Source organism: Protomyctophum parallelum (genome assembly GCF_964188405.1).
Source record: "Protomyctophum parallelum genome assembly, chromosome: 2".
NCBI lineage: Eukaryota > Metazoa > Chordata > Actinopteri > Myctophiformes > Myctophidae > Protomyctophum > Protomyctophum parallelum.
The window spans coordinates 29,887,139-29,911,434 of record NC_139699.1 but is presented as its reverse complement, the minus strand read 5'-3'; the positions used below and the strand labels follow the sequence as shown (position 1 = coordinate 29,911,434).

The 24,296-nt window shown below is 41.4% G+C and overlaps 1 protein-coding gene across 1 annotated transcript; it reads left to right on the top strand.

Moving 5' to 3' along the window:
- Nucleotides 1–421: 421 nt before the first annotated feature.
- Nucleotides 422–24,291, top strand: LOC310854149 (phosphorylase b kinase regulatory subunit alpha, liver isoform-like). Its single transcript, XM_083758668.1, has 33 exons — nucleotides 422–496; nucleotides 584–722; nucleotides 918–1,019; nucleotides 2,044–2,202; nucleotides 3,089–3,136; nucleotides 3,664–3,832; nucleotides 4,179–4,261; nucleotides 4,662–4,742; nucleotides 5,050–5,148; nucleotides 5,863–6,009; nucleotides 6,152–6,205; nucleotides 7,040–7,162; nucleotides 7,619–7,714; nucleotides 8,004–8,111; nucleotides 8,554–8,632; nucleotides 8,824–8,958; nucleotides 9,076–9,185; nucleotides 9,996–10,140; nucleotides 11,180–11,258; nucleotides 11,358–11,497; nucleotides 11,591–11,761; nucleotides 11,874–11,983; nucleotides 12,093–12,229; nucleotides 12,670–12,832; nucleotides 13,011–13,090; nucleotides 13,199–13,277; nucleotides 13,465–13,594; nucleotides 16,060–16,161; nucleotides 18,103–18,221; nucleotides 19,752–19,805; nucleotides 20,114–20,350; nucleotides 20,766–20,966; nucleotides 21,928–24,291. Exons 3-33 carry the CDS (start codon nucleotides 942–944, stop codon nucleotides 22,099–22,101), a joined length of 3,690 nt encoding a protein of 1,229 aa, XP_083614794.1. The 5' UTR covers nucleotides 422–496; nucleotides 584–722; nucleotides 918–941; the 3' UTR covers nucleotides 22,102–24,291.
- Nucleotides 24,292–24,296: the final 5 nt, after the last annotated feature.

The window sequence follows — 24,296 nt, the reverse complement described above, 5'->3', positions numbered from 1 at the left end:
TTATAAGTCGTTTTTAGAATATAATAGAATATTCACTCCAGTGAATAGCATTTATCCATTTAGATAACTTTTTGATGTTATTTAATTACTTATTTTTACACAGAAACATAATGTGTGTCTTTACAATAACTGTAATGTAATAATAATACTAATAATGTAATGTAATAATTATTAATTAAATAACCTTATTTTATTCTGAAGGCAACCGGATGTCTTAAATTAGCTAGCTCTCAGACAGGAAGTTCTAAATTAGCTCAAAAGACGGAGCCTGCATTGCACAGTGCGCCCAGTGCGCCCAGTGCGCTATTTCCGAACGCGCCCTGTATATGAACGAGTCTAGCGCAGACCACAGCTTTCATTAGTAAACAGGTGATCTGGTACCCCCTGCTGGCGATTCATGATTCATGTGTTTTTGTAGACAGAAGAACCAAAGTGAACGACTCACAGCTCCAGTGCTCCACAAATAACATTCACAGATTCATATGCATAGACACAAGTATGACTCTCTTCAGTGTGACCTTGATATCTGCAATGTGACCTTGATAACGTAACATTACATAACATCTGTCATCAATTACAACAGGTTGTGATTCGTGTTGTGCTGCGGCTGGATGCTACTCTCTGCGAAGCAGAGCTAGTAAGCTGGAGCTGAAGTGAACGTGACAGACCGCGCAGACCCATGCAGGACATCATCTGAACACACGATGGATCATGGACCACTGGTACGTACGTAGACATCGACAATGTAGGGAATCTAGGGATCGCTCGACAGTCGTACCCATGGTCCATGGATTATTGAGCAGTCTAGCCAATTTAGCTCCGTGCAATGCGTGCATTTATCATTTTATTATATAGCAAATACCATATTCGCAATAATCTCCAATGCAACGTGGGTGGTCTGTTTTCTGCACATGCAGTGATCACCAGCCGGCGTAGTAATAATGAGGAGCCGCAGTAATTCCGGAGTGAGACTTGACGGGTATGCTAGGCTAGTCCATGAAACTATCCTATGCCATCAGGTAAGCGATTCTCCCTCTCCCCTTCACCCACTTTGTGCTGTGCTGTGCAGTAGTACATTAGATTTTATACGAATTTCGTCTGGGACCCCAGATGTAAATCAGTGGGTTACGGGTCAATTTGGTTCCTCATTGTACACTCGGAGTACAGACTCGTAAAGCATCCATTTGGTTCAATGTTGAGAACCACTGACTCAATGGGATTGTTAGCAAGGGAAATGTCTTTTGGTAGTATTTTAAATGTAGTAATTAAGCTGTATATATGTTGTTTTTCCACCATTGGTATTATCTGCCTCTGCCATGCTTGCTCTGTGCGTGAGCAAAGTTCAAGTTCAAGCCCAAAATAAATAGGCTGAGAGCTTATCTGTTGTTGGCCACTTAAATTCACTGTGCACTCTGTTGAAGGCTGTGTTTAAATCTGTGACCTAATTGTCATATATAGTGCAGTATAACATATGGCCTACATGTAAATAGTTCATACAAAACAGTTTGTTTAATTATTATGTTTATTATTTTAGCAGTTGAAATTATCTACACAAAATCATTATTGAGCAGCTTTCCACATCCAACAAAATCAAGTGAGGGGCGCTCTTATCATCATACATCATCATGACGTAACACGTCTATTTGCTCAGACACATATGACATATTCTTCATTCTTCATTCATTGTCAAAGGGAAGTTAATCTTTGTGTAGGACATAAATACCGATTTGCTCAGACACATTATATAATGTACATTCTCCACTCATTGTCAATGGAAATGTAATATTTGTGTAGGCCAAATGCCGTTTTGCTCGTCCACATATGACGTAAATTCTCCAGTTTGTGTAAGACGAAAATCTACACTAATAGCTGAATATAGCAGGGGCTATCGCACCCCTCAACAATGTGGTGTGTGTGTGTGTGTGTGTGTGTGTGTGTGTGTGTGTGTGTGTGTGTGTGTGTGTGTGCGTGTGTGCGTGTGTGCGTGTGTGCGTGTGTGCGTGTGTGCGTGCGTGCGTGCGTGCGTGCGTGTGTGTATTCCAGAACCCAGTGACAGGTTTACTGGCTGCCAGCACAGAGTTGAAGGATGCATGGGTGAGGGATAATGTATATAGTGTGCTGTCTGTGTGGGGGCTGGGCATGGCCTACCGCAAGAATGCAGACCGGGATGAAGACAGGGCCAAGGCCTATGAATTGGAGCAGGTAGGTAGGCTGTATGTGTAGGGCTGTGTGATACATGGACAAAAACAAACTACTACTAAATACTTTTTAGCCAAAATACCTCAATATCGATATTGTGTCATTAATATTCTATTATGATGATAATTCGTTGCTGTCCGAAAGAAACCACCTAACTCAATGTTTTGTTTGGGATTTGTTTTCTTTCTTTCTTTTCATAAATCAATGCTATTGAACACCCTTTATTTCGAGATGTTGGTTAAAAAATATTGAACCAATATTAAAAAGTGCTTCAGAAACCTCAAACTCCTCCCGTTTAGCCATCTTTATTATAATGTTTTCACAAGTCAGTGCTATTGAATTCCCTTTTTGTCTGTGTCTTGGTTAAAGAAAATATTGCCAAATGAAAAGTTTTAAAAAGCGCTTTGACAAAAACCTCCTAACTCCACTTTTCTTGTCTGGTTTCTTCCAGACAGAGATATGATTATTTCCCTAAACATTAAAAAAATAAATAGAGAACATAACAGATCTACAAGCTCACAACGCATTGTGAGTTTGTAGCTATTTTAAGTCATCCAAACCAGGACAAGATATCCAAAATCCCAGACGAATATAGTCTCATATCATGATAATACTTTGTATATAATATGGATAAATTGCCTAGTCCTAGAGAGAAGGAGGCAGTGGGCCCTATTTTCGCAGGTGCTTTATCCCTAAACGTCTTTGCATTTATTTATTTTTTACCATTTTGAAAAAATATCTTTAATTAGTTAAAATCGCCGATCTACAAGCTCACAACCGCTCTAGATCGGCTAAGTATTTTAAAATGTTTTTAGACACTTCAGTCCTGAAAAGTTTTGAAAATGTTTGAATAGTGCTTAAGTGGCTATCTATAATTGTTTTTTGGCAGAGTGTGGTGAAACTGATGCAAGGACTTTTGCAATGCATGATGAGGCAGGTAAGTCACTAGTGCCCTATTGTTTTTTCCACCCAATCAGTAACAATCAACAACTTAAGCCAGTGGTTCTCAAACCTTTTGATGTCAAGGACCGCCAAATTAATATATATTCGGCCACGGACCCCCATCTGAAAAGTTGTAGTGGTAATGACCACTTACAAGATTTGTGTTATTTTTTGTTGTTGAAAATAGCAGATCTACAAGTTCACAACGTGTCACATCGCCACGCGTTGTGAGCTTGTAGATCAGCTATTTTCAAAATGCCAATGTATACAGGGTTAAAGTGGTTAAACTGATTTTTATGCTATATTAATTTTGCTGGGGAGTGGGACCCCCTCCTGGAACCCCCCTCACAGACACCCAGGGATCCCCGGACCCTACATTGAGAACCACTGATTTAAGCTGTCAGGATTTGTATGCTCTGCCATTTTAACGATGCTATTCTTGGTCCAGTCTGACCCATATTTGAAAGAAAGCCACTAGGGAAACCTGACTTCATGACCAGTGACACCCGTTTGTCACTACAGGTGGACAAAGTGGAGAAATTCAAACACACCCAGAGTACGAAGGACTGCCTGCATGCAAAGTACGACACACCCACCTGTGCCACAGTGGTAGGAGACGACCAGTGGGGCCATCTGCAGGTGGATGCCACCTCCATTTACCTGTTGCTCCTGGCACAGATGACTGCCTCAGGTAGGCTGGCTGTTCTTACACTACACAATCCTCAGTGGAAAACAAATCCCTCAAATGGACAACTGAGGATCTTGCTGTGTGCATATACTGTAGGTAACCCAGATATGATATATAATATGTTCATGATCGTTTGTCTGTGTTACTGACCATGTCTGTTTGGAGGTAGCCCAGCACAAAACCATACCTTGCATTTTTGAGGGTCGCTAGCCCCTCCTATACAAAGGTTTAATGTTTGTTTTGTAAACGCCATTGACAATGAAGGGAGAATTTACGTCATAATGTAACTCATTACATCATATTGTCTCTTTATTGTTAATGGCGTGTTGCATGTGATGTCTTTGTGCAGGTCTGCGTATAATCTCTAACTTGGACGAGGTAGCCTTCATCCAGAACTTGGTCTTCTACATAGAAGCTGCCTACAAAGTAGCAGTAAGTAGCACTCTTATAAGTCCTTTCGCTGGTATAATGAAGAACATTAATATTGTGAAGGGCAGGGCCATGTACTGTACGTATCTGGTGAGAGAGTTGCAAGCATGGGCATATGAGAGGGGGAGTTTAAGGAAGAATCAAGCGTTTAACCATTTAGGACTGAGGCCGATTCTAAAAACATTTTCTGAAAACCTTCAAATATTTATTCAAAAATGACAAGAAATGTATGTTGCTACAGTATACTGTATAGCAACAACTACCCCCAAAAGGGTTCCCATCCTCAGGCGTCCTGAAAGGTATAGTTACAAAAAGGGGTTACCGCCTATAATGGGTTAAGCAGCAAAAGTAGGCAGGGGGTAAGAGGCTGTTGGTGTTGCCATGATGATCTTTGTTCCTGTAGGATTATGGGATGTGGGAGCGAGGAGACAAGACGAACCAGGGCATCCCTGAGCTCAATGGCAGCTCTGTGGGCATGGCCAAGGTATGTGTTGTACATCTCACTGTTTCACTGTTACCTTCCAACCTCGAATAATCACTGAGTGGTGCATAACATCAGCATTAAAACAAAACAACGAAAAACAAGAAAGTAGACCTGTGTGTTAATTGTGTGTGTGTGTGTGTGTGTGTGTGTGTGTGTGTGTGTGTGTGTGTGTGTGTGTGTGTGTGTGTGTGTGTGTGTGTGTGTGTGTGTGTGTGTGTGTGTGTGTGTGTGTGTGTGTGTGTGTGTGTGTGTGTGTGTGTGTGTGTGTGTGTGTGTGTGTGTGTGTGTGTGTGGTGTGCGTTTACAGGCAGCTCTGGAGGCTATAGATGAGTTAGATCTCTTTGGGGTGAATGGAGGGCCAAAGTCAGTGATCCATGTTTTACCAGATGAGGTGGAACACTGCCAGGTATGACTGACCTGCTGCCCAGTGTTCTGTTCTCACTGACTGACTAAATACTGTCTGTTACGAACATCTTCACCGTCTTCATTCAAGTGACTATTTACATGGAGACCATTTTGCCCTTACGTCAGCCTGTGCAACTGATATTTTCACATGTAGGCCGCCTGTGTCTATTGGCCTCTCACTGTACTCAGCTGGGCAATTCATATAACATATGTCGAAACTGATATTTAGAACCAATAACTTACATACGTTAATTGAATAACCGAGAAGCAGGGTTGTGAGCTTGTAGACCAGTTATCTTCACTCACACATTTATTTTAACCCATTAAAACTTTACTATACTTTGGCTATTCAAAAATAGCAGATATACAAGCTCATAGCGTGTTACTTTATGCCGCGCTATGAGCTTGTAGATCTGCTATTTAAAATAAATAATCATGAACGTTTGTGCAAATATTTTAATCTATACATTTCTTTTACATTTTTAACTAAAATCTTTGCTTCTGGGGGTCCCTGGAATTAAATATTTTGAGATGGGGGGTCAGCGGCCAAATACATAAGGATTTTGGGGCGTCCCTGAAATGAAAAAGTTAGACTGATATAGCATCATATGTTTTTCAACTGGATTTATCGGCCTCAGATAATCGATCATTAATCATAATTGAGGCCAAATAATGGTGATATTGATTTGAAGTCATGTCTGTGTCCTCTCCCCAGTCCATCCTGTGCTCCATGCTGCCGAGGGCCTCCACCTCCAAAGAGATAGATGCTGGACTTCTGTCTGTCATCTCATTCCCAGCCTTTGCGGTTGAGGATGCTGACCTGGTTAACATCACCAAGTCTGAGATAATAAGCAAGCTGCAGGTACAGTCTACAAAGAAAGTCTCAGCCGGTTATTTTAGCTGTAAAATTTATTCTCGCTTAATTCTCGCACGATTCCATTCTGTTCTATGTTGTTATTGGATAATAAGCACTATAACATTTCTACTCTTCCACACACTTTCAGGGTCGATATGGCTGCTGTCGTTTTATCAGGGATGGATACCGCTGTCCTCGAGAGGTAACGCCTTCTTTGTCCATTCTGGTTTCTAAAGTCTATTTAAATACCTTTTGTTTAGGAGCAAACCAGAAATGGGGATTCCTAAAGGCCAATTTATGCTTTGAGCGAGTGTCGACTGACGCATCATTGATGGCGAAAGGTTGCAGACACGTCACAAAATGTTGCATATTCACATGAAACAGAAACAACCTGAACATTGGACAATTTAGTGGATTTTCTGTGGTCTGGGGTTTTCTGTGTTCTGAAGCCTTTTGAGTTGCAGTGAAAACATAACAATTTGCCAGCAGTCACTGTTGAGGGATTTTGCCTGTCAATCATCGCCTCTGCTCTGCCCCGCCATGGACTGAAGCATAGGGGAGGGGTAGGGGGGGAGGGATTTGTGGACAGTGACAACACCGTCCGCAGGCAGATCAGAGCACTTGTTTGAGCCTACTTATTCAGAAAACTCCAGACCACAGAAAATCCACATAATGTTCAAAGTTCTGTTTTTTTGGGTGCAATTGAGGTCAGAAAAATAATAATAAAACCTTTATTTTTTAATGTCACCAGACCTGGAACACAAAGTTATACTTTGCAATCCGGCAACACCTTAGCACCATTAGCTGTTGCTATATATTACTAATATAATATACTGTATATACTATATAGCAACATATGCTTTTCATAAAACGTAGGCCAGGATTTAGAAGACCTTTTTAGAATCCGCTTCAGTGGCTTCAAATGAGTTTATGAGACCTGGCAATTTAGACGTGCAAAATAGGGCATAATGTGAACCAGAAGTTCTAGGACTAGAACATAATAAATATTTACATTTTTCTTGTGTATGTCTCCCAGGACCCCTCTCGTCTGCACTATGACCCCGCTGAGCTGAAGCTGTTTGAGAATATAGAATGTGAGTGGCCTGTGTTCTGGACATTTCTCATTCTGGATGGCATCTTTAATGGAGACCAAGTACAGGTAATAGAGTAAAACACAGAGTCCATAAGGAGCATGGCATGTAGTATTACTTCCAGTCACTTAAAGCATGGACCCCCATCTAAAATTATTCTGTGAGAGGGACGCCCATACAAGATTTGTGTTGTTCAGACTCAGAGCTTGTAGATGTATACACTACAGGTTTAAAATGGTTGAACTATATAAACACATTTTACTGGGGACCCCCTGGAACCCCCCAAGGACCCCTGGTTGTCTCCGGACCCCATTATGAGAACCACAGAGTTAAAGGACTAGCATGTATAGCCCTGTGACAACGACCCAATTACTGACGAGCAACGACCATTTTCAAGTGCAGATTGCATTTTCAAGTGCAGATTGATTGAAAAGTGTGATAAAATAGACCCTGAAAATTGATTGAATTTGATTGAAATTCAAACATCCAGATGTAAATAAAACACATTCAACATTGGCACACAGGTAGAGGAGTACCGCGAGGCTCTGGAGGGCATTCTGATTAGAGGGAAGAATGGCATCAAACTGGTGCCTGAACTTTATGCTGTACCACATGAGAAGGTATTCTATTCTATTCAATCTATTCTATTCTTGTAGATAGACAGTAAAATCCTCTGTGTTAATTTAATATTGAGAATGAAAACAAATGACATGTAACACTCACTTTTACAGTGGTAGGTATGGCCATCTACTACTATAGCAAAACAACTCCTTGTGATTCTTTCATGGGTGCACATCATATGAAATCAACTCTTCTAGTATGGTTTTGCTTCTTTGCAACAGCATCTGCGCTATCAAACATGCAACATACAACAAATCAATCGTAGAACATGTGATGTGTTCTTCGCAGATGGAGGAAGAGTACAGCAACCCTCGCACAGTGGACAGAGTGGCTTTGGGGCAGCTGCCTCACATGTGGGCACAGTCACTCTACATCTTAGGCTGTCTTTTGGCTGAGGTAAGTCATAGGGAATATCATGTAGTGTGAGCCGTATACTTCTATATTATACCAGTGGTTCTGGTCCCCAGGGGGGTCCCCACATGACGGTGAAGTGGCTTTTATTTCTTCCAATAATATTTTTATTGATTGTTTTTCACAATTTATGGAAAAAAAGTGAAGGCCTTTTTAATACCTCAAAAAGAAAGAATCAAACGTAATCAAGAAACTATAATATACAAATTGGGCAGATTGTCGAATAATATAAGAAACTAGCGAGGCCGATCTACAAGCTCGTCCCTATTTCAAATATGATTCTTTTGCAGGGTCACGGCCTGAAAAGGTAGAGAACCATTGCTATAGACCACATTCACATGGTGACCATTTTGCTCTGAACTCGTAGATATAATGAATGTAAAGTAAAGCAGCCTCCATCCTTTGGTTCTCTGTGTGTCATCATCAGGGTTTTCTTGCCCCAGGGGAAGTAGACCCGCTCAACAGGAGATTCTCTACCGATATCAAGCCTGATGTTGTGGTTCAAGGTCTGCCTCCATTCTCTGCCCTCCTGGGTTATTCTCTGCCCTCCTCCTCCATTAGTACTGTGACTAATGCATTACTTTATACTGGCCTGATAATTTCTACAATCCACAATGTACAGTGTGTGGTCTGTGTGTGTATAGACACTGTGATGACAGTTTTCTGTGCGTCTGTGCTTGTGTATGTGCATGTCCAGTCTGTGTTCTAGCCGAGTCGAAGGAGATCCAGGACTTGTTGAAGGACTATGGCATCGAGGTTCAGACAGTATCAGAGGTGTTGCCCATCAGAGTCATGACTGCTCGCATCCTCAGTCACATCTACGTCAAACTAGGTCACTAACTTCTGGCATCATCTATCATTATTATTAGTATTGCTGTGACTCTGTGAGTGTGTTTGACTGCCTGCGCGCTGTATATGCGACTGTAAGGACAATGTGCTGTTTCCACAGGACACTGTAAGAAACTGAATTTGAGTGGGAGGCCCTACAGGCACATTGGAGTACTGGGAACTTCTAAATTATACGAAATCAGAAACCGGACCTACGCATTCACTCCTCAGGTAAAACAGTGGCCCTTAATCTTGATCATTTAGGTTTATCGAACAATCAAGATTTGTATTGTATTTGTGTTTAGTTTTTTCTTATGTCAACGAATCGACACAGAGAAACTTTGACTAAATTGACTTTGACTAAACTTTGACTAAATCTGATTAACCACTTAAAGGAGAATTCCATACTAAAAGGCTTTCTTACCTTTCTTTGTAGTTGTTACGTCCCCACCAAAGAGGTCCAGGTGTTATTTTGTGCAAAAGCTCCTTATTGGCTATTTCCCCTACCATAAGCCCTAAATGAATTGCATTGCATTGAATGGGAATTGAATGGGGCTATGGGGTGTTGTGCTAATTAGCTTATTTCCGTTGCTCAAAATTATAATTTCTTTGTATATATCCTCTCTTCATAATGTAAATAATATCCCAAGCGGCACACTTTACTACTTCTTTCGATGGAAATAAGCGAACTAGCATAACACCCCATAGCCCCATTCAATTCCCATTCAATGCAATGCAATTCATTGAGGGCTTATGGTAGGGGAAATAGCCAATAAGAACAAAAGAACACCTGGACCTCTTTGGTGGGGACGTAACAACTACAAAGAAAGGTAAGAAAGATAAGAAAGCATTCTAGCATGGAATTCTCCTTTAATACTGCATTATTCTTCATTGCACAATGGTGCCTTGCAAAATGTGACGCGGTGTAAGCTTGAAGATCTGCCATTTTCGCCACATATATTTTCTTTCGTGATCGAGGCAAAAGTTTTAAATAATCATAATATTGAAACGTTTCCCCTCATGTTTGCGTCATGGCTGCAGTTCTTGGACCAGCATCATTTCTACCTAGCTCTGGACAACCAGATGATCGTGGAGATGCTGCGCACGGAGCTGGCCTACCTGTCGTCCTGCTGGAGAATGACTGGTCGACCCACACTCACCTTCCCCATCACTCGCAGCATGCTGGGTAGGACTCACATCCTCACATGGTGCTCCAACCTCCAACTGAAACCTGTATGTCCAAAACACTGTTACTTTTCAGGAAATGTACAAAGTAACCTGCATTCTAATGGATCCAATGCTGTAATTATTTTTTTATTTTTTTATTAAAAATTGTATCTCACCTTTGGGGGAGAGCCCCAAACTGAGCTCATGCTTCCTTCAATGCATGAGGAGTGAGCAGGGTGCTTCTTTTTTATTTTATAATATTATTGTTTGTATACTGTTTTATTTGGAAAGAGCAGTACATTACAGATAGCATTTTCACATATGACACACGAGCAATTCCCAAGGTTTTTCCTTCTTTTTTTTCTTCCCTCCCTCATCCCCCCTCCATGTGGCTCCAACTCCAATGTCTCTGTATAGTCCTTTTTCATATGACATCAAGTCCACACTTAAACAGGGACAAACAGGGCAATATCACTTCGGATTGTAACATAGGACAAAAAGAAAAGAGTTGGCAGAAAAAGACAGACAAAAAAACAACAACAACCGACAAAAAAAAAACGAAAGTATATACACTATTGCTGAGGGGGACAAAAACAATACAGCTTTGGTCTTCGACCATGAGAGAAGGGCAGGGTGCTTCTTATCACTTGACAGGGAGGGGGGGGGTTGTTCCCCGTTAGGTCGTAGCCGTAGCGCGTGGAAGGAACACGTTATTCCAACCAGTTCCTTTCCCCTCCATCAGGCGCCCCAGCTGACCAGGGGAGGCATGTTCTTTGTGAGGGTACTTACCCTAGGGGACACGGTGATAACATGCACACAGAAGTATGAAAAAAAATAAAACCATACCGAGTTGAAATATGGAGATATGTGGTTTCTGCCCAACAGCAATGATATATGTGTAGAAATAGTAAATGAACACTATACATTTAATTCGGTTGATTGCTAGAGGCTGTTATTTGGATTGCATAAGGGATCCCGACTAAAAAAAGAATGGGAGATGACGGCGATATTAGAGGAAATTTAACAACTACTAAGTAGTCATGATCATTTTTCTTCAGTTGAAGATGGCGAAGGGATCGATCCATGTATCCTGGCAACCGTGAGGAAACTACAGGATGGTTACTTTGCGGGAGCCAGGTGTGTCTCTGTGTTCTGTGACTAACTGGACATCATAGGAAAGGTGTGAATGAATGCAGGAATCAGTAAGCTTGTTGTTACTCCTGGCTGCTGCTGCAGGGTACAGCTGTCAGACCTCGCCTCCTTCCAGACCACATCCTTCCACACACGCCTCAGCTTCCTGGACGGGGACACTGATGACGGCTTACTGGAGGAGGAGGAGGAGGAGTACGACGATGACGACAACTCTCAGCCTTCAGGTTCGATGGCGACGACAAGTTCTTGAGTCGTGTTTAGCCTGTTGTCATTTGGTTGTGTGTACAGTACATTACATGGACCATTATCTTCTCCAGGTGGACCAGGAGACATGTTTGACCAGCACCTCACCCAGCTACTGCAGAGCACCTCTGCCACAGCTCACCTCCCTCCCATCAGTGGGGGGCAGCAGCATGTGTTCAGTGCGCAACACACCACCAGAGACATCCTGTCCCTCATGGCCCAGGTTCAGGGTCTGAACATGCCCAGTGAGTTGACTGCTATTTAATCATTACTTCAGGAAGTTGGTATGTGTGTGTGTTTTTTTTGGTGTACATTTGTGCCTGCGTCTGTGTGCGCGACTGCGCGTGTGTATTTCAGAGTCATCCATGTATCTGCCTGTGACTCCTGTCATGAGCAAACACCGCAAATCTCTCAACCTGCTTGGGGCTCCTTCAACGCAGTACAGTGCACATGCAAAACAGCTCAAGGTTGGCACTGTGATTCCTGTGGATATGTTATGTACACAGTATAAGCATCTTTGATCTAGTGATGACTACATTGTGTGTGTTTGTAATGTGTTTGTGTTTCATGTTCAAGTCCCACAGCGCTGCTGAGCTGAACCTGCCCAAAGACTCCCAGGGAAACACAGACTTTGCTGGACTTGTCCGACAGCTAAGAGAGTGTCCCACTTTGCAAGACCAGGCAGACATACTCTATGTTCTGTACATCATGAAGTATGAACATGCCTACACACGCAGGCAGCCACAGGCACTCAAGCACATACACACACTCACGCACGCACGCACGCGCACACACATGCGCACACACACACACACACACACACACACACACACACACACACACACACACACACACACACACTGTTCATTTTCCTTGCCTGGAGTATATGTGGTGCCAGGATCATTTCATAAAAGACATTTGAGTTGTTACCACCAATTCTATGAAGATGCTTATTATATAAAATTCACTCTGTGTGTTTGTGAACTTGACATTTGTAAGCAGTTTGCATAGAAAGGAGGCCAATTTGGTGCCTTTCTATAGGTCTTATTTGTGCTTGTGTGAAACACTACAAAACAAAGCATGTTGTCAGTCTGTATCAGGCTAAACTATCAGTTAAATAACTGACTGTCCTGTGCCGTTTACTGCTGTTCAGGGGACCTGATTGGCTGGTGGAGGTGTCAGGTCCTGGCCACGGAGGAGCCAGTGTGCGTTGCCTACTGGAGGAGCTGTATGTGCAGGCCGGGCTGAGTAGAGAGTGGGCTCTCATCAGATACATCTCTGGAATACTGCACAAGAAAGTGGAGGTTCTGGCTGAGGTCCGTACACCACTGGGCTTTTGATTTGTACTGTAAAGCACTTTGTAAGTTCTATTTGCAAAGGTGCCGTATAAATACAGTTAATCATTATTATTATTATTGCTGTGTGGTGTGTTTCGTATCGAGACCCATAAATTGATTGATTATCAGAAAATACCTGATTCCATTTCTTCCACAGGCCTGCACAGATCTGATTTCCCACCATAAGCAGCTGACAGTAGGACTACCTCCTGAGCCCAGGGAGAGGGTTATCACTGCGTAAGTCATCATTCTGACTGGCAATGTTGACATTTCTGGTTTGACATATACTGTGGTATGCTTAATAACAAATGAATGAAATACTTCTTATTCACTCTATGCGTCCAGTCCACTTCCACCAGAGGAGCTGAACACTCTTATTTATGAAGCCAGCGGGCAGGATATCAGTATAGCTGTGCTCACTCAGGTAAACCTATGAATCATACAAAGAAGGGGATTTTATTTGTTTTTCAAGGCACCTTAACCCGTGTGTGTGTGTGTGTGTGTGTGTGTGTGTGTGTGTGTGTGTGTGTGTGTGTGTGTGTGTGTGTGTGTGTGTGTGTGTGTGTGTGTGTGCGTGTGCGTGTGCGTGTGCGTGCGTGCGTGTGTTATAGGAGATCATGGTGTATCTAGCCATGTACGTGCGTTCCCAGCCTGCCCTGTTCGGAGACATGCTCAGACTTAGAATAGGACTCATCATGCAGGTGATGGCCACTGAGCTGGCACGCAGCTTACACTGTACAGGTAGGACTGCACCTGCATGTGTGCACTAAGACAGAAGCACACGCACATGTGCACTGTACAGTAGATATTAACACATACACAGAGTATAGAACACACTTTGCTGTGTATACAAGGGCTGGGAAATGTATTGAAACCGATATTTAGAACAACCGACTTAGTCTTGCTCATGTAGGTTAATAATATAATCCAGACATTATATCTTTGTTGTTGAAGAAGAACAAAGACCCCACGGAATGTGGGAGCTACAGGCCGCTCTCACTGTTGAATGCTGACCTAAAAATATTTGCTAAGGTGCTCGCACGTCGTTTACAGGGTTACATGACTAGGTTGGTACATTGTGATCAGACAGGTTTTATAGGCACCAGATTGGCCACTGATAATGTTTTGTTGCATATTATTGACCGAGCTGGTGACCTCCGATCTCATGCTGCGGTGCCTTTTCTGTGGGCGGTGCTAGATAAGATGGGATTTGGTCCCACATTCATCACATTGATTAAGGTATTGTACTCAAATACAACAGCGATGGTATTAACAGGCAAGATTTGTTCTCCACTGTTCACGATAGGCAGGTCATCGAGGCAAGGTTGCCCCCTTAGTCCTCTCCTTTTTGCCCTCTCGCTCGAACCGTTAGCGCAGACAGTACGTCAGTCCACAGCGATCACACCTATCTCAGTTAACAACACACAACATCGTATTTCTTTATATGCGGACGACATCCTGCTGTTTATTGAGAATGCTCCACAGTCAATTACACACATTCTTAAGCTTTTTGATCAGTTCAGTGCCATCTCAGGCTACAAAATCAATTGGACAAAGTCAGCCCTTTTGCCGCTAAATGAGGAGATGAGATCTGTTGTTCTGCCTCCCATAATCCCAGTAGTGAACAAATTTAAATATCTTGGCATAGATGTGTCCCTGTCTCTTCAAGCTACTGTGAAAAACAATTATAGTGACACTTTGAACAAAATTTGTCTTGATTTAGACAGATGGTCGTCATTGCCCAACTCTCTTCGAGCTCGAGTATCAATCATAAAGATGAATGTCCTCCCTAGGGTTAATTTTGTGAGTTATATGCTCCCACTGCCACCGCCAGCACAGTATTGGACTAAGATTCATTCTGCTATATCTAAATTTGTGTGGAATAGGAAACGCCCACGTCTCAAACTTTCCTTGTTACAGCGGGCCAGAGCTGATGGCGGTCTCTCGTTGCCTAACTTCAAATTATATTATTGGGCTTTCACTCTTCGCCCCCTTTTAAGATATTTCGACTCAACTATAAAGGTTTGTTGGCGAGAGCTTGAGGAGAGTTTGGTTCATCCTGTTGAATTGAGAGATCTGATCTATTCAAACATAACGAATAATCAATGCAAAGTTCGCTTTGGGCCAATCATTTCTCAGTTAGTAACAGTGTGGATAGCGGCTGAAAAATTGCGCAAGATTGATTTGAAATGGTATTCGTTTTCCCCAGTGTTCAACAATGATGGTTTGCTTTTGGACAATCGTCCTATTCGTTTTCCCAGATGGAGTTCCAAGGGGATTCATACTTTGGGTGATTTATTTGATGTTAATGGCTTACGTTCTTTCCAGAATTTATGTGATATTTTTAACTTGCCTGGTAACTCTTTTTTTTTCTATTTACAATTGAGAACTGCCATGAGGACATATGGGGTGCTATGGCAGACCCCCCTTGCAATGCACCCTTTGCATAGACTTATCTGTGATGTTAGGTCAAGAGGTTTTGTTTCCGTATTGTATGATTATTTATTAGAATCTAGTTATGGGACCTTGCTTGTCGATACTGTATGGAGGAATGACATACCAAATCTAGATCCAGATTGGAGCTGGGATACAGTGTGGTCTAATGTTGTCCTGTCTTCTAGGAAGCCTGATCATCAACAAATTCATTTAAATTTTGTTCATAGGACATACTTAACCCCCCGTAGATTGTGTGCTATGCGGATTTTCAATAATCACAACTGCACTTTCTGCACAAAATTGTTTGTTTTTGTGTTCCTTGCTTGTGTTGTTTTATATGTGTTTTGTTTTCTTTACGTCATTCATGTTGTTAACGTGTCTTATTGTGATTTTGTCTTAAAATAAAAAACATTTGATAACAAAAATAATAATATAATCCAGAATTTTAGATTTCTTATACGAATCGACACAAACAAAATTCAAACGTTTCCTTTATAATCAACTAAATCGATTAGTCTGAGCCTGTCTTATACATCATTGTACAATGGTGGCGTACAAAAACAGAGAAAACTGACGATTCTACATATCGCGATGTGTTGCGAGATTGTAGAGCTATTCTATTTTCACTATTTGCTGTCCTAATCGACGTAAAGGTTTGAAATAACCGTGACATTGATTTGAAGCCATATCGCCCCAGCCCTAGTGTACACTACATTGTGTTACGTACATACAGTGAAATGTACAGTAAACTAATTTCGTTGGCTTTGAAGGGGAGGAGGCGTCTGAGAGCTTGATGAGCCTGAGTCCATCTGACATGAAGAACCTGCTACACCACATCCTCAGTGGCAAGGAGTTTGGAGTGGAGAGGAGTGGTAAGTGTGTTGTTTGAGGTCACGCACGCAGTCAGTTGCTAAACACCATACCAGATGTTGAACCTGACCGACCTCCATAACCACACCAAACCTTATAACTAAGCATAGCCATAATGCCTCACACAACCATGTATAGCCATATACCAAAATGTACCCATCACAAATGTAATACCTGAGCTTAATCATCATTTCATAATAGTTTAGATTTGATTTAGTATTGAATTATGTCAGTGTAGCTCAGTCGGTAGAACTCTCACCTTTTTATTGAGGTTTTCTGAGCACAATTGCACCCAAACAAGTGCTCTGATTTGCCAAATCCCATATATGACATAACACTTTGCCAGCAGATGTCACTGTTGAGGGATTTTGACTGTTTTCATTGCAGCTCAAAAGGCTTCAGGAACACACAGAGAAATCCCCAGAACACAGAAAATCCACTGAATGTTCAAAGTTTAGGTTGTGTGGGTGTAATTGAGGGCATAAAACCTAAAATAAAAAATAATGAAACCTGTAATTTCTCTAATCCCAGATTAGAGAAATTAACTGTCTGTTTTCTGAACATTAGCACAACATTTGTGGTCCTGTTCAGCTCATCTCTAGCTGCTCACGCAATGCATCGTGGGTATGATTCTACCAGTTCAGAAGCCACTACAAAGAAATGTGAAAGAAAGTGAAGGAAGTTAACCCATTCTGGGCGGGAACCCCTTTTGGTGTTTTAAGCATTATTGCGAACGCAGTGAGCCACTTACTATGACAGCAAGGGCTGAATGTCTGTGTGTGTGTGTGTGTGTGTGTGTGTGTGTGTGTGTGTGTGTGTGTGTGTGTGTGTGTGTGTGTGTGTGTGTGTGTGTGTGTCGCTGTTACACCACCCGCCCGCCACCAGAGGGCGCAGCTGTAGCACACACACACACACACACACACACACACACACAGGGCGCAGCTGTAGCATACACACACACACACACACACACACAACCACACACACAATTCAATTCAATTCAACACACACACACACACACGAGCTGCGTTCGCTTCCCGCGTTTGCGCGTCTTACTTGTGTTATACTTTAGCTATTGAAAAATAGCAGATCTACAAGCTCGTAGCGCTGCACCGAGTTCCGACCTACGAGCTTTTCAAAATGTGAAAATGTGGCGCAAATCTTTGAATATATATTCTTTCAGAGCAAACGTTTTTAAATCAAATCTTTGCCTCTGGGGGGGTCCCTGGAACAACATATTTTCAGATGGGGGTCAGTGGACAATTTCATATAATTTTTGGGGTACTTGATATGAAATAGTTTGAGCACCACTGATATACTGTAGAAACATACAGAAGAAATCTGTTGTAGACATTTTCTTAATTTCGATGTCAGGCCTATTGTGCGTAGTATAAATTAGCAAAATAGGCCATGTCACAAGCTCACAATGTGACGCATTGTGAGCTTGTAGATCTGCTATCTTCAGCGTGCGCTACCAGCATTAAATAAAGAATAAGTCAGTCAATATCAGTGTTGATTTCGTCGACTAGAACTATGACAAATGTTTGTCGACTACCTTTTTTCACTGCTGAAAACTATATGAAAACTAAGCTATGATGATTAAAACTAAGACTAAATATATTGACAATTTCGTCAACAAATAAAAACTAGACTAAAATGTTAGGAAGGGACTAGTGGACAAGAGATCCAGTATAATTCATTTTTACAGTTAGCAGATCAACAAGCAGATCAACAAGCTCACAATGTTGCGAGCTTGTAGATCGGTAAAATCCACCATTACGATGGCATTAAGGCCCGCGAAAATACCTTTTAGTCGACTAAATCAACTCTAGATTTAGTCGTCTAAAATGTTATAATATTTAGTCGACTAAAACTAGAGTAACACTAAAATGTGACTAAAACTAAATTTGCTGTCAAAATCAACACTGGTCGATATATTTCAGTGCGCCCTATCTATTCAACTGCCACCAGTCCTGCCATCTCTATCCATGAACTGGGTCACACTGGAGCCACCAAGACAGAACGCAGCGGCATACGTAAGCTCAAAAGTGACATCAAACAGGTAAACATGTTCAAAAAGAGATTATGTGAAATTGTGTACAGTATGTTGTGTAGGTTGAACATACACAACATACTGTCTTGTGACCAGTGGTGGACACTACTCAACACCAGTACTTTAATAAAGTACGGGGATTGTTTTTCTCATGATCGGCCGATACCGATACAGATGCCGATCTTGTGCGTATGGGGCAAATTTGAATATTTCCAAAATTATTATGTCAAACCCACGTCAAAACTGTTCCTGTGTGTGGGGAGGGAGGGGAGAATGTTTAGGCCTGTCACAAAGATGAAAAATTATATTATACTATATACTGTATCTGATTGACATTTATACCACTTAAATGGTGTAAAAGATCGTTTTCTCCAGATAGGGTAAATTGCTGATCACAGATAGGGTAAATTGCCGATCACCGATTATCGGAGCATCTCTAATAGATACTCCTGGTCAAATATTACTATTATATATTAGTACCTGCTTTTAAAAACACTCAAATATGCAAAAGTACATGCTTTTAAATCTGTTTATGTACGGTACTCGGTACTACAGTAGTTACTGTCCACCACTGGTTGTGTGTCACAGTGGCTCGCTGAATAACACTGTTTCCTTGGTTCCCATTTCAGTTGGATGACTCGCTGCCACTAAGCGTGGGTTGAGTTTGACAATTGTCTCTAGGCATGCGGCTGTTTCATTTCTAACCCCAAAAAACTGTGAATGAACCTCAGTCTGTCATTCACCACATGCTGCCTTTTGTCGGTTGACTTGCACCAGGGCCCTGCAGGGCCAAATTAATCCCACTTCACATACTCACTTTATATATGATAGCACTGTTTACTGTAGTCACACATCTAGTCTTGCTGTTGTTAGTCATTGCTGTCATTGATTGACTGCGGATTGTTGAATGTGAGTACAGTAAGTCAGTGAACTAGAGTCACATGTTTTTTTTGTTTTTTTTTAGCATGTTTAGCCAATAAACCTGATACTGATACTGATTCCTCAGCCTTTCCTGTTACAAAAGGAGAAAATCCCTCAGTGCAAGCACCTCACTTGAAAATCATTCTCTCCTGAGAATGTCAATTTCATATTCAAAGATTCAGAACCACAGTGACAAATAATATTGTCAATTTGTCATGCGCTGTTTATCCTGCTTTCAGATATCAGTCATTTAAAGACATTATTTGTTATTTCAGCATTAAATGGCTTGGCTTGCAAAGCGACAAAAAGAAAATCAACCAGGTGCTCGATGGCGATGCAAAAAATAATAATGTAAAGTAGGCTGGTGCTTCAAAGATCAGTGAGACTATAATACTAAAGAAAAGATGGCGAGCACTCAAAAGGTTAAAAAGGAGGAGAGGGTGGATAAAAATAGATGTACTTTATTTATAAAAGTTAAAAGAAGTCAACATGTTTCGACTCCAACAGAGTCTTCATGATGCCGCCTTTTCTTTGGTAAATGGCTTGGTTTTTTTAATATGTTTTGTTTTGTTGACAATCAGTTTATTTGATGTTCCCGTCATCTCTGTCTATCTGTAGATTGTTAGCGGCGGATTTTCCCTCAGTAGTAATGTCACGTCACCTCGGTCTACGGTAAACCATTTCAGCCTATTATTTGCTTTCAATTAGTTTAGGCTTGCTAAGCCTAGTAATTTACTTGCTCCAATTTGATTAGAGTAAGTAGTAACCTAGTATGTGTATATGTCTTAGGATGACATGTGCCATTCGTACCTTCATCATATTATAATTTATATTCACCCAATCAGCCAGTTTCACTTGCTAAACTAATTTGTCTGCTCATCTAACTTGCACTGCTTTGCACCCCAGAGTAATGTGTTAACTGTGTGTTTGAACTCTTACTGTACAACGTGATGATGGTGTAACCTCCTCGGCCCACACAGCGTTGTAGCAGCCCCTGTTCCACCCCTAGTGGGATCCTGTCCCCAGTGGGCACTGGTCCGGGTGATGGCCAGCTTCAATGGGAAGAGCGACAGGGCCAGTGGCTCAGGAGACGGAGGCTGGACGGTGCGATCAACAGAGTACCAATGGGTTTCTATCAGAAGGTCTGGAAGATCCTACAGAAGTGCCATGGCCTGTCCATCGATGGATATGTGTTACCCTCCTCTACCACCAGAGAGGTCAGGTTGTGTGCTGTTGCTGAGATTTCAGTTTTCAAACGTTTTCATGTCAAGGACCCCCAAATGGATATGTATTTGGCCACAGACCCCCATTTTACCCATATTAAATTCTTTCAAAAATTATTCAAAAATGTTCACAATTTTTAAAGATCTGTCAAAATGTTTTACAAACTCAGAACATGTCACATTTTGATGCGCTGTGAGCCTGTGGATTTCTATTCTGCTATGGATGCTACATTACCACATTTAGCTGAGGACCCATGGAACCCCGCAAAGGATCCATGGGGGTCCCCAGACCACATTTGAGAACAACTAGTGTAGAAATAAAGAGTTGCATGTTGGATTTACATTTCCTCAACGATCTAACCATTGTGTGAATGCCTGTGCCTGTGCGTTGGCACTATGTGTACCACAGATGACGGAGGGAGAGATCAAATTTGCAGTGCACGTGGAGTCTGTTCTGAACCACGTGCCTCAGCCAGAGTACCGGCAGCTCCTGGTGGAGACGGTGATGATTCTGAGCTTGGTAGCCGATGTGGACGTGGACAGCATCGGTGGGATCATCCATGTGGACCGCATCCTGCACATGGCCAACGACCTCTTCCTCAATGACCAGGTACCATGAAAGATCTTATGCTTGGCATGCTTGTCGCATTAAAGGTAGGATATAGGATTTTCTTTGGTTAAAATAAGTGTTAAAGGACTGGGTCCAGCGGTCCAAGCACCTTGGCCGGTAGCCCAAGTCTGGCAGTGTGCCCCGGGTTCGACTCCCGATCCCGACGGCCTTTACTGCATGTCACTCCCCCATCTCTCTCCCCATTTCCTGTCAGCTTACTGTCTGTCCCTCTATAAAAAAATATAAAATAAAAGGCGAAAGCCACAAAAAAAAACATTAATTATGAATTAATGAGCTGACAAAATCGGATCTTGAACACTATAAAATGAAGCTGATAAATGGGTACTATCCTGATTGCCTGAAATTGTCACCTACCTGAATTTTTCCCCCCGTTTATTAAAGAGCTGTGACTGAACTCTCTATAGCAATGATAACTATCAGATTATAATGCTTTAACCTTTTAACAAAACATGTTTAGTTTTAACCCAAAGACGGTGATACCTCTAAGGGATATTCACACAGGAAGCGACTGACACACCTAGTAATTAATTTATTTTCATGAGCATTGTGTACAACCTGGAAATACAAAAGCAGAAGGCCTGCACACTCCAGATAATAGATTAATGTATTTTGGTGCAGGGCTCAATAATGGCAATAGAAGGGAAGAAGAAACCAGCACACAATACATGTCCTTTTCATATGGTTTATTTACCTCTAATGGAAAAGGAGCGGATGCGTTTCGAGCTGATAGGCCTTTCTCAGCGTTGTCACAGGCCTATCAGGTCGATACGTGTCCATTGCATTTTGATTTGTGTGACTTCATTCACAAATTGCCCACACAGGAACTTACTATCTATAGCTAAAGATTGGACAGGCCTTACCATTATTACACAGCACTGTCTTGTTTTACTTTTGATCTTGATGCATCTGTGACATGCTTTGACATTCCCACCACCCCTAGATATCTCTCAGTGCCAGTGAATATTTCCTGGAGAAGGACCCAGCCACTGGCATCTGCAGCTTCTTCTACGACAGTGCCCCTAGTGGCAGCTATGGCACCATGACTTACTTGTCCAAGGCGACTGTCACCTATGTACAAGACTTCCTGCCAAGTTCCAGCTGCCTGATGCAGTGAAGGTCAGGGTAATGCTTCATTTATACCTAGTTCCAGCTGCCTGATGCAGTGAAAGACAGGGTAATGCTTCATTTATACCTAGTTCCAGCTGCCTGATGCAGTGAAGGCCAGGGTAATGCTTCATTTATACCTAGTTCCAGCTGCCTGATGCAGTGAAGGCCAGGGTAATGCTTCATTTATACCTAGTTCCATACCTTTATACCTAGACTAAGGACGGGATGACCAAAAGGCAGCTCTTATCATTCATAACCTCATACAATGCGTTTGAGTGCTTCTCAACATCTCCATGAGCATTTAATATAAAAAAGACTGCAATGCTTTGGTAAAAAGTAGTAAAACAATAACAGATCTACAAGCTTACAACACATTGTGATACAACGCATTATGAACTTGCAGATTTTGAAATATAAGTGGGTTAAGTGTGTGGATTTTCTAAAGCGTGTGACTAAATATTAACTACATTGGATCTATTAAAACAGGTTAATTTTCCCTGAAAAGTAACACTTTAGGACATACAAGGTTCCCACATGACAGCAACGATATCATTTAGTTCACGAGTGAGAGACCACTCCTCTACTTAAGTTGAGCTGATTTATTGGAATGAATACTCTTTTAACTTTTATTTTGTATTTATTAATAGATTGTTTTATTAAATTATTGATTAAATCAATTAGTTCAATTAACTGTCACACACGTGACACCACTAGTGGTGATTGCAAGGATGATTAGGTGATAAAGAAGTGGAGGCAGGTGCAGTAGATGAGGCTGTGATAAGTAGAGGGTGTTCTCCACTCCTGAACCTGCGTTGATCACAACTTCATAAACAGTACCAGCATGAACATTTACCAAGCTATATGTACCCCGATAACAGTTACTGACTATATACTGTACATAATATTAGTGTTGTACTGAGTGATAATGTAGCCTATAATAATAATAAGCTGCTCGATGGATATGCCATTTATAATTCTGTGTGATAATACATCTATGTCGTTGAAAATGAACTATTTAATTCATCTAATTTGTAAAGAGAATCCTTGTTTCTGTGATTACCAATAGGAGGGCTATAATGTTTAATGGTCTGTGTATGTGTTGCGTGTGTCATCCGTGGTATGAAAAGGTGAAAGTGCGGTATCCCTGGAATACACTGAGGTTGTACTACTGATTTGACTACATGTGCCTGAATTCCTATCACAACTGAACCTGTGTCCATTACTTATCATGTGCCTGGAAGACACTCAAGTTTGCCATTACTGGTGCCATTATTGATTGCTAATATAACATTTCACTTAACCTCTTAAAATCAGTTTTATGAGCCCAGTGTATACTAGGGTTGCTGTTTGTGTAAGCATGGTAACGGTAATCGTATTATTGAAATGGTATTATGGAATTATTCTAAATGGTATTTCTGGTACGGTGTTAGATGCACGTCATGTTGAAAAGAGAGCTTTATTCCATACTGTATTCTGTTAAAGCAGTAGTTCTCAAATGTTTTTGTGCCAAGGACCCCCAAATTGATATGTATTTGGCCACGGACCCCCACCTGAAAATGTTTTGTGCCAGGGAACCCCAGAACAAAAGATTTATGTTAAAAAAATGTATGATACATTTTTCTAAAATGTTTACAGTAGATCTTCTATTTTTGAATAGACCCAAAATATAGAAGGTTAAAGTGGTTAAAATGATAGTGATACTATATTAACTACTTTTGCTGGGGACCCCTGGGTGTCCTTGGGGGGTTTCCTTACTTTGAGAACCACTGTATAAAGGAATATGTTAACTAGAGAGTAAAGAGAGGGGAAAACAGAATGGCTGTTGCTGAGTGATGAGTCTTTGAAGAAAAATAGGCAGGAGAAAATGAAAACTAGTGTCGATTGATTTGTCATTTTATTGTTAGAGGTGGAAATATTTTCATGTATCAACATCTATCTATAAATGCACCAAGTCTCTGTGTGTACAGTATACTTTTATTGTTATAGTTACTGTGTGTTATAGTTACATAGTGAATGTGTGATAATACTGTGTTATAGTGTGTGTGGTGCCTGGAGTGCCTTGGAGCCAAGCACAGTTGTTGCCACTGCTCAAAGATAATGAAAATATGAAAATAGCAGATCTACTCTACAATGGCTATTTACGCTATTTTTGGATTGGTGAATTTTTGTATTCCATCATTGCACAATGAAGTATAATACAGG

Coding starts and splice junctions, on each gene's coding strand:
- LOC310854149 (XM_083758668.1), top strand. CDS start 942: ATGAGGAGCCGCAGTAATTCCGGAGTGAGACTTGACGGGTATGCTAGG. Junction 4,262..4,661: donor AAGCTGCCTACAAAGTAGCA/GTAAGTAGCACT, acceptor TTGTTCCTGTAG/GATTATGGGATGTGGGAGCG. Junction 11,762..11,873: donor TCAGGGTCTGAACATGCCCA/GTGAGTTGACTG, acceptor TGTGTATTTCAG/AGTCATCCATGTATCTGCCT.